The following is an 18,318-nucleotide window of genomic DNA, read 5'->3' on the forward strand; positions in this document are numbered from 1 at the left end:
CAAACTTTTAATTCATAGTCAAATTTGATTTTTTTATAAAAAATTAAGTAATCGTATGGGGAAAAAATAAATATGCCATTTTAATTGCCTATTTGTCTTATTTGTAAAATTCATATTAGATTTTCAAAAAGCGTATACAGTGTGAAATTTTTTCTAAGACCCAAACGAACTAATTTTTTTAAAGTCGGACCTGATTTTTTTCTAGTTTCAATAAATCAGTTGATTCGGTGGTAATAGTGTAACGATTGACCAAAATAAGAGACACATCGATCTGACCGTTCAAAAATTATGACGAATATAAATTTCTGTCAAAATGCGAAACTCGCCCTGTATATTATTAAACAAGGGGAGCAGACACTTTTTAATGGTCATTTGTTATTCCCCATAGGAGTCTCTATACAAGGTAGGAGTAGGTACAGTTCCTCATGACTCACCCTGTATATGGAACTTATAAGGGTAAAACATATACAGTAAAACCTGTCAGTAACGGCCACTAAAAATGAACAAACTATTGGCCGATATAGAAAGGTGGCCGGTATTGCCAGTTTGTGTAGTCCACAAATACATAGATAATTGGAAGTTTATTTTATTATTAAAAGCAAATATACAGGGTGTAACAAAAATACAGGTCATAAATTTAATCACATATTCTGGGACCAAAAATAGTTCGATTGAACTTAACTTATCTTAGTCCAAATGTGCATATAAAAAAAGTTACAACCCTTTGAAGTTACAAAATGAAAATAGATTTTTTCCAATATATCGAAAACTATTAGATATTTTTTATTGAAAATGGATATGTGGTATTCTTATGGCAGTAGCATCTTAAGAAAAAATTATAGTGAAATTTGGACACCCCATAAAAATTTTATGGGGGTTTTGTTCCTTTAAACCCCAATAAACTTTTGTGTACGTTCCAATTCAATTATTGTTGTAGTACCATTAGTTAAACACAATGTTTTTAAAACTTTTTTGGCTCTTAGTACTTTTTCGAAAAATCAGTTTTTATCAAGATATTTTGAATATTTGTCAAATCCACCACATATTTGTATATGGTTAAGTACGATTAGGGAGACTTGGTAATAATATGAAAATTTATGTATGATTTACATTTTTAGATATATTTTGCACCATATTAAAAAAGAAGCCACATCTCGATAAAAGGTGCCTTCTCGAATAAATCCAAAGAGGCAAAAATGTTTTAAAAACACTATGTTTAACTAATGGCACCGCAGTAATATTTTAATTGGAACGTACACAAATATTTGGGGGGTTTAAAAAACAAAACCCCCATAAAATTTTTATGTAAACATATTAAAAAATAAGCCTCAACTCGATAACAACTGCCTTATCGAAAAAATACTAGGAGGCAAAAAAGTTTTAAGAATATTGAATTTAACTAATGGTACCACAATAATAATTTAATTGAGACGTACACAAAAGTTTGGGGAGGTTTAAGGGAACAAAACCCCCATAAAATTTTTATGGGGTGCACAAATTTCAGTATAATTTTTCTTTAATATGTTCCTGCCATAAGAATGCCACATGTCCATTTTCAATAAAAAATCTCTGATAGTTTTCGATATATTCGAAAAAATCGATTTTCATTTTGTAACTTCAAAGGGCTGTAACTTTTTTTATGTGCATATTTGTACTAAGGTAAGTTAGGTTCATTCGAACTATTTTTGGTCCCAGAATATGTGATTTAATTTATGACCTGTATTTTTGTTACACCCTGTATAATTCTATATATGAACGGACTCAACTAATACTACGAAAAAAAGGGGATTTTAAGCTTTATTGAAGAATTTTTCAATTCACTGTTATTTTTTTATAATGTCCTTTGATAATTTGAGTTTTTACACCATATTTTTCGGTCAACTTTTGTAATATTAAACCGTACTTATAAATAGTGACAAATATTTCCTCTTTTATGACATTTTATGACCACCACACCAACCCTAATTATTTAATCCCTTTTTTTAGGTAGGTACAATAGTTATTAAATATAGTACTGGGAATTTCTATCAACAAGTTGACAAAAAAATTTGGCCGACATTAACAGGTAAATTTCTATAAAATCTGCTTTAAAAATATGTGATTATTTGGCCGCGTCCATATTATAAAGGTGGCCGTAAATACCAGATTATTAATAAGGAAATCTACATATAATTTGTTTGGTGAATTTTTAAATTGGCCGTTAGTACAGGTGGCCGATTTTGACAGGTGGCCGGTAACACAGGTTTTACTGTATCATTTTTATATTAGTGATTCAAGAATAATATATATTTTTTTATTTGTTTCAATTTCTCCATAGGTTAGTTTTCATCGGAACAGGTAGAATGCAAACCCCGCAATTGATTAAAGAAATGCCACTGGTGGATTCAGCGAAAAACGAGTTTTCTTCTAGACACAGTCTTGAATGGAAGTTCCTTTTTTTAGACCATCGAGCTCCTCCCATCATAGGCTATCTACCTTTTGAACTCTTGGGTACATCAGGTAATTATTAGTTATTCTATATAAACAAAATAAAAAGTATGACAAACTGTAAGGGGTAAGTCTACATAAACAAATAATGATAGTTTACTCCATAAACATATGTCCGCAAATGCTTGGTTTTCGAGATACGGAGTTTTGAAATTTTTCTAACAAACTGATGATTTATTTATTAATCTACAACCGATTTAGATATGCAAATGAACTTTGGTCGATTTTAAGAGCTAGGTACTTATTGCGCATTTTTTACATACAATTGAAAATTTTATATTCACCATTGATGCGCGTACGGGTAATTTTCGGAATTTTTTTATAGAAATAGTACGCCACTGAGATATTTAAAATTAAAAGTCATTTTTAATTTCTCGTTCAATTTGTGACAAAAAATCTATCTTCCCTTTTTTTCATACGACATTTCCTTTTTATGCAAAAAAATAAAACATCTTAACGCATACAAAGTATTCCACATTAGTTTCTACGAGTATATGAATGTATAGAAACTTACTTGGAATTTGTACTTACTTTCTATACAGCGTCGTATGAAAAAGATAGATTATCTGCCACAAATTGAAAGAGAAATTGAAAAATGGTTTCCAATTTCAAATATCTCAATTGCGTGCTATTTTTTTCTTCAAATAAATTCAGACCATTACCCTTATGCGCGCCACTGGTGAATATCAAATTCGTAGTTGTATGTCAAAAAATGAGGAATAAATACCTCCTAAAACCCATGAAAGGAACCCGCACAAACCTTATGCAAAATAGGTCCCAGTGGATTTCGTTCATACTTCGGGAAAATACTCTTTGAAGCATCCTGATAAAAAGTTCTCATGGGCACAACTCAATCGTATGAAGGATTTTCAAGATGTAGAGGTCCAAACTCGGAAAATTATAAGATTAACGGGGTATTCCAATTCCGTGAGTTACTGGTTATTTGGCAACATGTAGAAGTTTGGATCAAGGAGAAGTACTAGTAGTCTAGGATTTTTTCCTGGCTATCCAATGGCGACCCTTACTTTGACCTTGACCTTCAACGGACGTCATCTTCTAGAGTTTCGAGGGTTTTAGGCATTAAATTGATATAAACAGATTACTCATGGGTTTTTGGGATCGCAAAACACGAATATGCCATCAGAATTGCCCTCCGGTTGACGTGGTGGCCAGAGCCGCTGCAAAGAACGTCATCTTCTAGAGTTTCAATGGTTTTCGGCAGTTAATTGATGCAAATGAATTACTGGAGGGTTTTTTGAGGTCGCTAAACACGAATATACCACCAGAACCGACTCCCGGAGCACCTGGTTTCCAAGGTCAATGAAAGGGGCTCCTGGAGTTTCGAGGGTGCTTGGTACTACATTGATGCAAACGGATTAATTACAGGTTTTTGGGGTTGCTGAACACGAATACGTGATCACATTGTGCCGTAGGCACAATGTGATTCGTGGGTCGGATCTGATAGTGTATGCATGTTCAGCAACCCCAAAAACCTAAGAGTAATCCATTTGATTCCTCCGAAACTCCAGAAGATAACCTGTCTTAGGCACCAGGTGCTCCTGTGTCTGTGCTGATCACGTATTCGTGTTCAGCAACCCCAAAAACCTATAACTAATCCATTTGTATTAATGTAGTACCAAAGACCCTCGAAACTCCAGGAGCCTCTTTCATTGACCTTGGAAATCAGGTGCTCCGGGAGTCGGTTCTTCTGGTGGCATATTCGTGTATAGCGACCTCAAAAACCCTCCAGTAATTCATTTGCATCAATTAAATGCCGAAAACCATCGAAACTCTAGAAGATGACGTCCGTTGAAGGTCAAGGTCAAAGTAAAGGTCGGCATTGGATAGCCAGGAAAAAATCCTAGATTACTAGTACTTTTCCTTGATCCAAACTTCTACATGTTGCCAAATAACCAGTAACTCACGGAATTGGAATACCCCGTTAATCTTATAATTTTCCGAGTTTGGGCCTCTATATCTTGAAAATCCTTCATACGATTGAGTTGTGCCCATGAGAACTTTTTATCATGATGCTTCGCAGAGTATTTTCCCAAAGTATGAACGAAATCCACTGGGACCTATTTTCCATAAGGTTTGTGCGGAGTCCTTTAATTTGTATATCTCAACCAGTTTTAGAGTAATAAATTAATAAATAACTATTGGTTATTCATTTTTAATAAATAAATCTTCGGTTTGTAAAAAAAATTAACACCCCCTATTTCGAAAACCAAGCATTTGCAGACAATTATGAAGCATTGCAGACATATTTATTAAGCAATCTGGCATTATTTTTTTATGTAGAACTACACCTTAAAGTTTGTCATAGTTATTTAGAAACAACCTGTGTAAAAATTTTAAAGGCGTAAAAAATTTGAATTTTTTTTTGGTAATACTTGAAGGAAAATAAGGAAAAGAATGATTTCAAAAGTGAATCAGGAGTCAAAATGGTTAAAAAAATACCGAATAAATTATTTTTCATTATTTTGTCCTTGATTCTTCACCTATAAATACCTATCTGAAAAATAATCATGGAGATAATTTGATACCCAATAAATAATACATATATTTTTTTTTCGTCATTTTAATGACGAATTTAAAAATTTAAAAATTTCAAAAGCAAGTTGGCGCCAAAAATTTTGGAAAAAAATATTAAGTTATAGGCAATAAAATACTCTTCAAAATGAAAGAAAGAAGAAGTTTGTACGGTGATTCAAACCGAAAATACTCTTCAAAATGAAAGAAAGAAGAAGTTTGTACGATGATTCAAACCGAAAATACTCTTCAAAATGAAAGAAAGAAGAAGTTTGTACGATGATTCAAACCGAAGATATCTCCAAAAAAACCAAAAATCCATTTTTTTGAGATTATCTATGATATTTTTTGAGATTATATATGGGGTTAAGGGTCTAAAAATTTTTTTGGCAGAATAATTTTTGACGTAGAACAAGATGGTATTTTTATTTTTGGAATATCGCTGTGGGTACTTTTTACTATCTTAACCGGCCAGACTCTTTATAGGTTTCGTACTATTTTTGATCAAAATACAAAAAACAAATAATAACTTTAAAAAACAGTACATAATAATTGCCAATAGAATGTTTTCGTTAAAAAATACTTACGAAGGCCAATCGAACGACATCTAAAACGTTTCGATTTAATTGTCTATTGAGCAGCGTACAACTAAAAAACTAATCTATTCCGAATAGAAAAAAATCTAGTGTACATTCGATGGACAATAAGAACAAAATATCAGATTGAAATACAATATAATAATTGGGATGGCTGGAAAATGAACTCAGATTGCCCAATCACAAGTTTAGCGTCGTAACCACTAGCTAGACCAGTTCAGCAATAATTGCTTAATGGTTTATTGCTCTTAACATGGTATCGAGAAATATTGCATTCAAGTTCATTGATTTAAACACAGAGACGACGAAAATAGGAGAAAACAAATAGAGGACACTTTGGCCACGCACTTACCTTCCCTTCGTCAAGGAAAAGGACCGAAAGACAGTTTATAATACTCAATTCTGAGTAAAGATGAAAAAGAGATAACGGCAGTTTTGTTTTAATTTGATTCAGAGTTGGACCACCATCTCCAGATAGCTATTTCTGCATCCCATGCGTCCTCGGTGGAGCTATGCAGTCACAACCCTGAAACAAACATCAACAAACCTGCCTATTTAAGGCGAACCATCGCGATGCAATGATTCCACCTTTTGATACGCAAATCTCGCAAAACAGTCGCAATCAGAAAGCAGTTTATTAGCGAAAAGTCTTAGATTTAAAATGTTGTTTATTATATTTTTAATTTCAATTATTCTAATTGTTTAAAAAGTAGTAAACTTTGTATCTGGGGCTTTTCGTTGTTTTCCTCTTATTGCGAGAGGTGTCGCTAGATTGCGTCTCAAAAAAAAGGTGGAATCATTGCATCGCGATGGTTCGCCTTAAATAGGCAGGGTTGTTGATGTTTGTTTCAGGGTTGTGACTGCATAGCTCCACCGAGGACGCATGGGATGCAGAAATAGCTATCTGGAGATGGTGGTCCAACTCTGAATCAAATTAAAACAAAACTGCCGTTATCTCTTTTTCATCTTTACTCAGAATTGAGTATTATAAACTCTCTTTCGGTCCTTTTCCTTGACGAAGGGAAGGTAAATGCGTGGCCAAAATGTCCTCTATTTGCTTTCTCCTATTTTCGTCGTCTCTGTGTTTATATATTGTAAAAACCTGAGATACAGGATGCAGCCAGAAAGCAGTTTATTAGCAAAAAGTCTTAGATTTAAAATATTGTTTATTATATTTTTAATTTCAATTATTCTAATTGTTTAAAAAGTAGTAAACTTTGTATCTGGGGCTTTTCGTTGTTTTCCTCGTATTGCGAGAGATGTCGCTAGATTGCGTCTCAAAAGGTGGAATCATTGCATCGCGATGGTTCGCCTTAAATAGGCAGGGTTGTTGAAGTCTGTTTCAGGGTTGTGACTGCATAGCTCCACCGAGGACGCATGGGATGCAGAAATAGCTATCTGGAGATGGTGGTCCAACTCTGAATCAAATTAAAACAAAACTGCCGTTACCTCTTTTTCATTGATTTAATTTATAAAAAAACTTTGGAAAACTGTTACCTACCAGACTAAAAAACCGATAAGCGCGATAGAAATGAGTGGCTAACAGCTACATTCCAGATACAAATGATACATTCCAGATAAATACAGAGTGAGTTTTATGTATGGAAACACTCAATTATCTCGAAAACGGCTAGCACGATTTTTTACAGATTTTGGTAGGTAGGGGTTTTCTAATGCATTCGATATTATAGTGCTAATTACATTGCTGTCAGATCTTCTGTTTTTCTGCAAATCTAATGAACTTTCTTATTTTAAATGGAACACCCTATATATTTTTTGCGTTTTGAAGTCCTTAAGAAATGCTGATTATTTTTCATGTTATATTCCCTATACCTAAATGCCATAATTTCGGAGTTATTGCTACATTTATTTTAATTTTTTTTTAATTTAAACAAATTATAAAAATCAATTTTCTTGGCCCAGGTGGATATTATTTTAGGTTCTTTAGATCATTGGGAACAAAAAAGGTCTTTTGTAATTTTTCTCTAAAGTTACTCGTTTTTGAGTAATCAACAATTTAAAACTGAAAAAAATCGAATATTGACGATTTTTAAGGTTCTAAAACATAAGTAAAAAATATAATTTTTAAAATTATAAAGCACCTAAATTCAAGCCCAACTCTTCTTCTGATAGCTTGCCATAAGATTTTTTGTCTCTTTTTATTCTAAAACATCGATTTTTAATTTATAATGAAGTGCATATAAGAGGACGGGCGATCGGGCTGCATTAACATTTAAAATAACAATGTTTTAACATGAAACAATCTTAAATTACTTATCGGTATCTGATAAAATAAGGCTTGAGGTTGAATTTGGGTACTTCGAAGTTTCAAAAATAAAATTATTTATTTATGTTCTTGAACCTTGAAAATCGTCATTATTCGATTTTTTTCAGTTTTAAATTGTTTATAACTCGGAAACGGTTAATTTAAGAGAAAAATTATAAAAGATCTTTTTTGTTCCCCATGATCCAAACAACCTAAAATAGTGTTTACCCGGATCAAAAAAATTGATTTTTATAATTTGTTTAAATTTTTTTTTTTTAATAAATGTAGCAATAACTCCGAAATTATGGTATTTAGGTATAGGTAATATGATATGAAAAATTATTAGTATTTCTTAGGGACTTCAAAACACAAAAAATATACAGGGTGTTCCATTTGAAATAAGAAAGTTCATTAGATTTCCAGAAAAACGGAAAATATGACAACAATGTAATTAGCACTATAATATCGGCCACATTAGAAAACCCATACCTACCAAAACCTATAAAAATCGTGTAAGCGGTTTTTGAGATAATTGAGTGTTTCCATACATAAAACTCACTCTGTATATGAATATTACGTGGAGCAAAAATGTATTTTTCCGCAAATCGCCAGGAAATTTTGACATTCCTGTCAAAATTTCTTAAAGAAAAAGTCAGGACTTCCTTACTGTAAGGAAATGTCATTTCCTTACTGTAAGGAAATGATATTTCCGTACAGTTGTTAGTGTTCTACATAAATGATAGAAAACACATTGCTATTAAAACCTTGTAAATTACCTTAATCATTAAATTTTCTTTATCTGGAGCTTCCTGGATAAATTTTTCAATTTCTTCCTTCGTTAGAATCTTAGATTTCTTTGCCCTATAACCTTGAGCTTGCCGTTTCAATAAAGAACGAAGTTTTGAGTATGTAGATATATCTACATTGTGTTTAAGTGCAAGGGTTGACTTCAGCATTGAATAATTGGCCCATAATGTTGAAGATTTCATCTTTAAACAAAGGTCTAGGAAGTATGCCATTACAACATTTTCTGAGAAAGAACTCGTATTTTTACTCATGCGATAATCCATAAAACGTCTGTATGCATTTTCGTACTTTTCTCTTGATTTCTTTGGCAATAATTCTAATGAAGCAGTATTCACTGCCTCAACCAGCTCTGGAGGAGTCCCAGGAATGGAAATTTCATCATCACTTATCATTTTACTTTCGAGAACACCAGCAATTAAATTTATAAGCGTCAAGTTTGACAATTCAACCTCAATACGTTTCCATAGTAACCCAAGTAATTTTATTAGGAATTTCAAAGCACCATTTATTTGGGAATAAAATTATCGCGTTTTTTTTTAAATCAATCAATATCTGTCGAATTTTAAACGATTTGCGGAAAAATAGTATGTTTACCTCGTAGGAAAAGCCACATTCCTGGACTCTGTGTTGCTAAGTCTCGGCTTGTGCCTCGACTTAGCAATCTTCACAGTCGTCCAGGAATGTTAAGCTTTTCCTACCCGGTAAACAATGTACTATTTCCGCAAATCGCCAGGAAATTTTGACATTCCTGCCAAAATTTCTTGAAGAAAAAGTCAGGACTTCCTTACTGTAGGGAAATGTCATTTCCTTACTGTAAGGAAATGATATTTCCGTACAGTTGTTAGTGTTCTACATAAATGATAGAAAACACATTGCTATTAAAACCTTGTAAATTACCTTAATCATTAAATTTTCTTTATCTGGAGCTTCCTGGATAAATTTTTCAATTTCTTCCTTCGTTAAAATCTTAGATTTCTTTGCCCTATAACCTTGAGCTTGCCGTTTCAATAAAGAACGAAGTTTTGAGTATGTAGATATATCTACATTGTGTTTAAGTGCAAGGGTTGACTTCAGCATTGAATAATTGGCCCATAATGTTAAAGATTTCATCTTTAAACAAAGGTCTAGGAAGTATGCCATTACAACATTTTCTGAGAAAGAACTCGTATTTTTACTCATGCGATAATCCATAAAACGTCTGTATGCATTTTCGTACTTTTCTCTTGATTTCTTTGGCAATAATTCTAATGAAGCAGTATTCACTGTCTCAACCAGCTCTGGAGGAGTCCCAGGAATGGAAATTTCATCATCACTTATCATTTTACTTTCGAGAACACCAGCAATTAAATTTATAAGCGTCAAGTTTGACAATTCAACCTCAATACGTTTCCATAGTAACCCAAGTAATTTTATTAGGAATTTCAAAGCACCATTTATTTGGGAATAAAATTATCGCGTTTTTTTTAAATCAATCAATATCTGTCGAATTTTAAACGATTTGCGGAAAAATAGTATGTTTACCTCGTAGGAAAAGCCACATTCCTGGACTCTGTGTTGCTAAGTCTCGGCTTGCGCCTCGACTTAGCAATCTTCACAGTTGTCCAGGAATGTTAAGCTTTTCCTACCCGGTAAACAATGTACTATTTATTATGATTGATAATAATATTAGAGTTTCGTTTTGAAATATTTTTCAATAATATTTGTTACATTTGAAATAAAACACGCCACAAAAAAGTAGTTTTGATAAAGATTGCAGTTTAAGGTTCTTTTGCAGCGTGTTTTCATTCATTTTATTTCATTCATTTAATTCTGTTTTTACTGCGTTTACACGTTTTTTGTTCATTACATATAAAAATGCAGTATTTCTGAATGGAAAATAAAATTGTTATTCATATATATATATAATTATATATATATATATATATATATATATATATATATATATATATATATATATATATATATATATATATATATATATATAAGAAATACTGGATATTAGTGACTGTCAATATCAACAAACAAGTGGTTTATTAGGGTTGCAGTCAGAAGTTTGGCCAGGATATCAAAGAAACACTCTTTTGTATATATATATATATATATATATATATATATATATATATATATATTTAAAAACATAAGATGTAGATCTTTGAAACACACTCAGTGAACCAAAGATCCAAGGTTATTGGTTTAACGACCACTCGTACGAAATCAAATAGATGAAATAGAGAATGTGGAAAAATCCCCTTACGAACAATTCACACATCCACCATTTCGGGCTGGGAAAAATTTTTCGAATAGAATCAAAGATCCAAACACCAGTTCTTACAAATGTGTTTCGCCCTCTTCAACCTCTCTGGGCTCGTCGGTAAAGACAAGAGGTTGAATATCTTTAGACACATTCTAATCAAAAAACAACATTCGAGACCTAGACATAGAAGGTGCGTAAGTCTACGGCAAATCCAAAATCTATGTGTTTCAAAGATCTACATCTTATGTTTTTAAACATATATTTTACTTACTTTAAGTAATTAGGGAATTAAAACTTGAGACTGTCATTGTCGGATTTGCCGTAGACTTACGCACCTTCTATGTCTAGGTCTCGAATGTTGTTTTTTGATTAGAATGTGTCTAAAGATATTCAACCTCTTGTCTTTACCGACGAGCCCACAGAGGTTGAAGAGGGCGAAACACATTTGTAAGAACTGGTGTTTGGATCTTTGATTCTATTCGAAAAATTTTTCCCAGCCCGAAATGGTGGATGTGTGAATTGTTCGTAAGGGGATTTTTCCACATTCTCTATTTCATCTATTTGATATATATATATATATATATATATATATATATATATATATATATATATATATATATAATCGGTTTAAAACGTCCTCCGACGTCTTCCGATGCCCAATCTCCATGCATCCCTATCTTCCCAAAGGTTTTCGTCTAAACCTCTCTCTCGGATCTCTCTGTCTATTCCTTCTCTCCAGCTCTTTCTGGGTCGGCCTCTTCTTATTTTTCCATGTTTTGACTAATCTAGAATCTGTTTGGGCAGACGGTGTTCTGGCATTCTCTGCACATGTCCATACCACTTTAATTGTTGTACTCTTATATCTTCGACAATCGTATGTGTGACTCCCATAATCTCTCGTATATTTATTGATTCTTTCGAGTTTTGATTTTCCTGCGGCACGTCTCCAGTAATCCATCTCCGTGGCTTGTAGTGTTCTTTCAGTAGTTGTCTTTAACTGCCACACGTCACTTCCATACATTACTATGCTCTTTATAATAGTGTTGTATATTCGATGTTTATTTTTTTTTTGGATAATATGTTGATCCCAAATAATACTATTTAGTTGCTATATGGCCCTTTTACCTTGAATGTTTCGTTTTTTTATAGCCTGATCTGATTTGCCGTCGTCCGTGATTTCTACTCCTAAATAAGATTATTTATTTTTGTACTTAATGTGTTGTCCGTCGTTTAAAACTAGATTATGCTCGTTGCCACCGATGTTCATGTACATTGTTTTATCTATGTTAACTTCTAATCCCCATTTTTTGTATTCTTCGATTAATTTTCCAGTCATGTATTCCAGGTCGTCATATTCGTTAGCAATCACAATTTGATCATCAGCAAAACATAGAGTGTACAGGTTGTTATTATTTAATTGTATACCCATGCCGCTGCACTTTCGCTTCCAAAGTTTCATTGCTTGTTCCAGATATATTTTGAAAAGTGCCGGCGATAGGCAGCATCCCTGCTTCAGTCCTTTGTCTACTACGAAACCTTTAGAAACATTCGTTCCTATTTTAACTTTGGCGTTGGCGTTATCATATAGTTTTTCCACTGCTGTTATGAGATTTGAGTTGATGTTCGTTTGTCTTAGAGTGTTCCATAACTTATTTTGGGGGATGCTATCGTAGGCCTTTTTTAGATCAACAAACAAACAAAATTGTTATACATACTTTTATATAAGTTATTTTCTGTTTCAAGGTTATGACTACTACCACGTGGACGACTTGGAAAAGGTGGTATTGTGTCACGAATCTCTTATGCAAAAGGGAGAAGGTACTTCGTGCTACTACAGGTTCTTAACGAAGAGCCAGCAATGGATTTGGCTGCAAACACGGTTCTACATCACCTACCATCAGTGGAACTCAAAACCAGAATTTATTGTATGCACCCATAGAGTAGTAAGGTAACTATTTTTTTTATGTTGCATATTGTAGAAGCCTCGAAGGTGTAACCAGAGAAGGTTCCCATTGTTTTCATTCTGGTGGGGTGTAGAATAGCATTCTGTTGTTTTATATGCCATTAGAATGAAAACTTAGTCTTTTGCTAGCAGTTGCCGCTAGGGCATCTATGCCATTTCGTTCGTTGCAATCCGGGACTGCACGGTGGAGTTTGTTTTGGTTGGATCAGGGAGATGTGCCTCCTGATGAGAGACTAATAAGTTTCGAAACCGGTAGAGGTGCTTGCCGCACTCTCTGATTGGACTAGAATATGGTTCGGCTGTATTTTCGTTTTGCAACGAAATTAAAAATGGTTATTCATTTTTGATTTACATTTACTCTGATTGGAGAACGAAGGGAACCATTCTAGTTGGAACTTTACCGCGCTGAGCAGATGGGACGTGAATTTTAAATTGTAGAATTCCCTCATCTTCCTTAGTCTCAGCATCCGTATGGCTTGCAAATTGTAGAAGCCTCGTAGGTGTAACCAGAGAAGGTTCCCATTGTTTTCATTCTGGTGGGGTGTAGAATAGCATTATGTTGTTTTGTATGCCATTAGAGTGAAAACTTAGTCTTGTTGTAGCAGTTGCCGCTAGGGCATCTATGCCATTTCGTTCGTTGCAATCCGGGACTGCACGCTGGAGTTTGTTTTGGTTGGATCAGGGAGAGCAGCATATGTGCCTCCTGATGAGAGACTAATAAGTTTCGAAACCGGTAGAGGTGCTTGCTGCACCCTCTGATTGGACTAGAATATGGTTCGGCTGTATTTTCGTTTTGCAACGAAATTGAAAATGGTTATTCATTATTTTTTTTTAATTGTGTACAGGGTGATTGATTAGTAGGGCTCACTTGATCCGCTATAGTAATAGATAGCAATAAAAGTTAATAACAAAAATTTTAGCCACCTTTGAGCTTCACATTACAAAATTAGTTAGAATGTTCGATAGCACAGTGGCAGACCTAGCTTATGTTTTTTTAAATGGAACACCCTATATTTTATTTTATATTAGAAATCCTGTTAATTTCTCCATCACAAAAATATAAAGGTTTGTAATGTTATACAGGGTATTTACAAAGTTATAATCAATTTTGTATGAAAATCGTAACAAGTTCAACTCCCTGTATAAATAAAAATAAGCATAACAGCAATAGTTTATTAATGCCATATTTTTTATTGATTGTCAAAATTTTTAAGAATTATTGATATTGCTATTTTTCTTTATTTCAAATACAGGGTGAGTCAAAACGCAAGTACATTATTTTCTCAGTAATGTTAAATGGAACACCCTGTATTTTATATCATTATTGAAAAGTAACATTAACGTACTTTAATTTTTATATAACATTCCCTATGTCCAAATTTTAAGTAAGCCATGACTGAATTGACAATTGAAGATTACCGATTATCAATCCGGTAATCAATGAAACACTGTAGCAAATAAAGAAATAAAAATAATTTATTAGTAATACATTTTACAAACAAAAACACAACCACTACATTCAACATTTTTGAAACAATTAAAAACTATCTTTTTATGTAAATGCAACAAATAAACAAAGAAAATTAGTAATAAATTTTACAAAAAAACACACAAACACAAAATACAATATTTTGTGAAGGCAATTAAACACTACTTTTGTATGTAAATGTAACAATGTAACAAATAAAGAACGAAACATAATTTATCAGTAATACATTTTGCAAAAAAACATGTTTGAAAAAATTAGAAGCTACTTTTAACAAAATATTCTTAATATTTAATTACATAAGGTGTTCAAAATTATCTCCTAACACATTTATGTACGCCTAAAAACTATCATTGAGTGAGCTACTTACTCTAAGGAGCATTTGTAAATTAACACATCGAAATACACTTTGTATTCTATTTTTCATCTCATCCCTTGTTGTTGGAGGTATTTTATAAACTTCATTATTAACGCAACCCCAAAAAAATCAGTCCAGTTTATTAAATTCTGGTGATTTGAGTGGCCACGCTACTGGTCCATTGAAAAATAAAAATATCTCGAAAACTAATAAATTTAGACATAGGGAATGTTATCTAAAAATTAAAGTACGGTAATGGTACTTTTCAATAGTGATATAAAATAAAGGGTGTTCCATTTAAAATTACTGAGAAAATAATGTACTTGCGTTTTGACTCACCCTGTATTTTATATAAAGAAAGTTAGCAATATCGACCATTCTTGAAAATTTTGACAATACGTTAAAAAATATGGCATTAATAAACCATTGTTGTTTTGCTTATTTTTATTTATACAGGGAGTTGAACTTGTTATTATTTTCAGATAAAATTGGTTATAACTTTGTAAATACCCTGTATAACATAACAAACCTTTATATTTTTGTGATGGAGAAGTTAACAAAAAATTTAAAATAAAATATAAGGTGTTCTATTTAAAAAACATAAGTTTGGTCTGCCACTGTGTTATCGAACACCCTGTAACATTCTAACTAATTTTGTAATATGAAGCTCAAAGGTGGCTAAAATTTTTGTTATTAACTTTTATTGCTATCTATTACTATAGCGGAGCTATTGAGCTTTACCCTACTAATCAATCACCTTGTAGATAGATAGATAGATAGATAGATAGATAGAATTTATTCGTCTAGAAATTTATACAATGTTTACAACATTACACAAATTTATCTGACTAGTCAAATAGACTCCTGCTTTTAAGCTATTGAAGGATTTTGGCTGAAATTATATTATTTCTGTATTTAATTTATATTGGCGAGAGTTCGACACGAGTACCTGAGCGAGGAACATCGTTTTTGCTGTTCTCGTAAATTACCGTGTTTATAAATAGTTTGTAAACTTGTTTTACGTTTTTAAACTAGTTCCGAACAAAAACAAAGTGCAGTGTATACAAGTGTAGAGTGTATCAACGTGTACTTTCGCAACTTGCACCACTATGGTGCATAATAAGTTGAATAATAAGGTGCAACCTCCTGACTCGCAAGAATTATGGCAAACCAAACTGAAGAAGCTGTCTTTGACTACGAGGACAGCTCAAAACCAACAATGTCAACAAACCAAACTGCAAACAACACCAACTCAACCACCAACAATAACTTATCGTACACTGCTGCATTAAAAGCCGTCCCGAGGCCATCGTTTCCGAGAAAAAATCAGGCAGTAGTTCTTCATGCCGAAAACAGTTTAAAACTTTATGACTACGTTCACGCAATTGGTAGTATCATTGGAGCCAAGAATATTTGCTTCGCATCTAGAATATCTAATAATAGGGTATGTATTTACTTATCTAACTCCGAACTAGTTGAAAAATTGATAAATTCTCACCCATTAATTCAAATCAACACATTTTCTCTCAACATTCGAAGGCTTATATCTCCAACCAAAAGAATTTTAATTTCGAATATTCCACCTGTTATTCCTCATGAAATTGTTGAAAACACTATAAAAAGCCTTGGTTTACACCTAGCATCCCCCATATCGTTTCTCAAAGCAGGTATCCCTGGAGATGAATACAGCCACGTATTAAGTTTCAGGCGCCAAGTTTATATAAATTCCCCTTCTGAAAACTACGAACTACAGACATCATTACTTATTCCATACGATGGCACCGAACATAGAATATTCCTTTCTACAGATATAATGCAATGTTTCCTCTGCAAGTTAACCGGACACATTGCAAATAATTGCAACAATCCCCCATCTTCCAGTATTCCTGCACAGTCAGAGACCCAAGCCCCAACTTCTAACATTGAACCTAGCACAAACATAAATGAAAGCGACCAGTCATCTCAAATTCAAGCAACAGTCCAAAAAAGACCTTCATCTTCCATCATTCCTACACAGACAGAGACCCAAGACCCACCCATTAACATTGAATCTAGCACGAGCATGAATAAAAGCGACCAGTCATCTCAAATTCCAGCAACAGGCCTAAAAAGACCACCTTCGGACTCACTTAATGACGAATCTAATCTTCCTACATCTCCGTTAGCTGACACCTCCGAAATGCAACCTCCTGATATTCCCAATGAATTAAAAAGTAATAAGAAATCCAAGAAGAAGAGGCGAAAAACGGATGATACTATTATCACCGATATCACTAGATTGGACATAACTGAATACTACAACAAAAATCCACAAAATATCCTCTCTCTAAACGAACTTTTTGCATTTTTAGAAAATACTAAAGGTAGCAATGACCCCTACCATGAAGCCCTAGAGTTTACAAACGACATCAACACACTTCTTACCAATTTACATTCTATGTATAAACACCTTTCTGAAAGAACAATAAAAAATAGACTCACACGATTAATAAAAAAAATCAAACAACAATGCAATGATAAATCTGCAGAAAATAATGATACATCAACAATACCGTGTCTTTTACAAACAGATCATAGTGATGACGAGTCATTCTCCGATACTTCTCTTACCTCCCAACAGTCACAAAAATAAATAATATCTTTCATTTTACTTTACCATTCACTCTAATCCAGTGGAACTGCGATGGATTTTATCCACGCTTAGAACACCTTCAACATCTCACCTCTGAATTCTTCCCAGAGTTTTTCTGTCTCCAAGAAACAAACTTTACCCATTCTCATACACCTTTTCTAAAAAACTACATCGGCTACCATTTTATCAGAACTTCGCACCTACGAGCAAGTGGCGGTACATCAATATTCGTTTCATCTGATGTTTACCATCAACAATTCCATCTAGACACCGATCTCGAAGCTACAGCAATAACCGCTTGGTGTCCACAAAAAATCGTAATATGCAACTTATACATCCCTCCAAATTACAAACTATCTCCAACTGAAATCACAAATTTAATTAAACAGCTTCCAACACCATTTATTCTAGTTGGTGACTTTAACTCCCATAGTCCTATGTGGGGGTCCAAATATACATCTGCGCGTGGCAAACTAATTGAAAAGGTGATAAATGATTTAAATATAAATGTTCTAAATACAGGTAGCAGCACATATTTTCATGTCCAATCTGGTAGCACATCATCTATTGATCTAAGTATTTGTGACCCTGGTTCTGCTCCTCTCCTCTCCTGGTACACATTGGACGACCTTTACAATAGTAACCACTACCCAATCATCATCTTTAATAATACTTCTCAACCCATTCAAACTAAGATTAAATGGAAAATTTCAAAAGCGAACTGGAATATTTTTAGCGAAACTGTTAGGGAAAAAACCGATCAGATCTTGTTTGAATATGATGTAAACAAAAACGTAGATGTTTTTACTAATTGTTTACTCTCTTCAGCTGAACAATGCATTGGCACATACAATACAAATTTCACAAGAAAAAGAGCTGTTCCATGGTGGAATAATACATGCCAAACTGCTGTAAGAGAATGTAAAAAAGCTTTAAA

General features: G+C 33.3%; 1 protein-coding gene across 3 annotated transcripts in view; it reads left to right on the forward strand.

The window, feature by feature from the left end:
- LOC126891733 (circadian locomoter output cycles protein kaput) overlaps positions 1-18,318 on the forward strand; it is a 248,755-nt gene that overhangs the window by 181,818 nt on the left and 48,619 nt on the right. For all 3 annotated transcript variants that reach the window (XM_050661008.1, XM_050661009.1, XM_050661011.1), the window contains exons 7-8: positions 2,318-2,499; positions 12,686-12,890. In XM_050661008.1, the coding sequence (XP_050516965.1) occupies positions 2,318-2,499; positions 12,686-12,890 (387 nt within the window). The remainder of the gene's footprint in view (positions 1-2,317; positions 2,500-12,685; positions 12,891-18,318) is intronic.

Source organism: Diabrotica virgifera, chromosome 9 (genome assembly GCF_917563875.1).
Source record: "Diabrotica virgifera virgifera chromosome 9, PGI_DIABVI_V3a".
Taxonomy (NCBI): Eukaryota; Metazoa; Arthropoda; class Insecta; order Coleoptera; family Chrysomelidae; genus Diabrotica; species Diabrotica virgifera.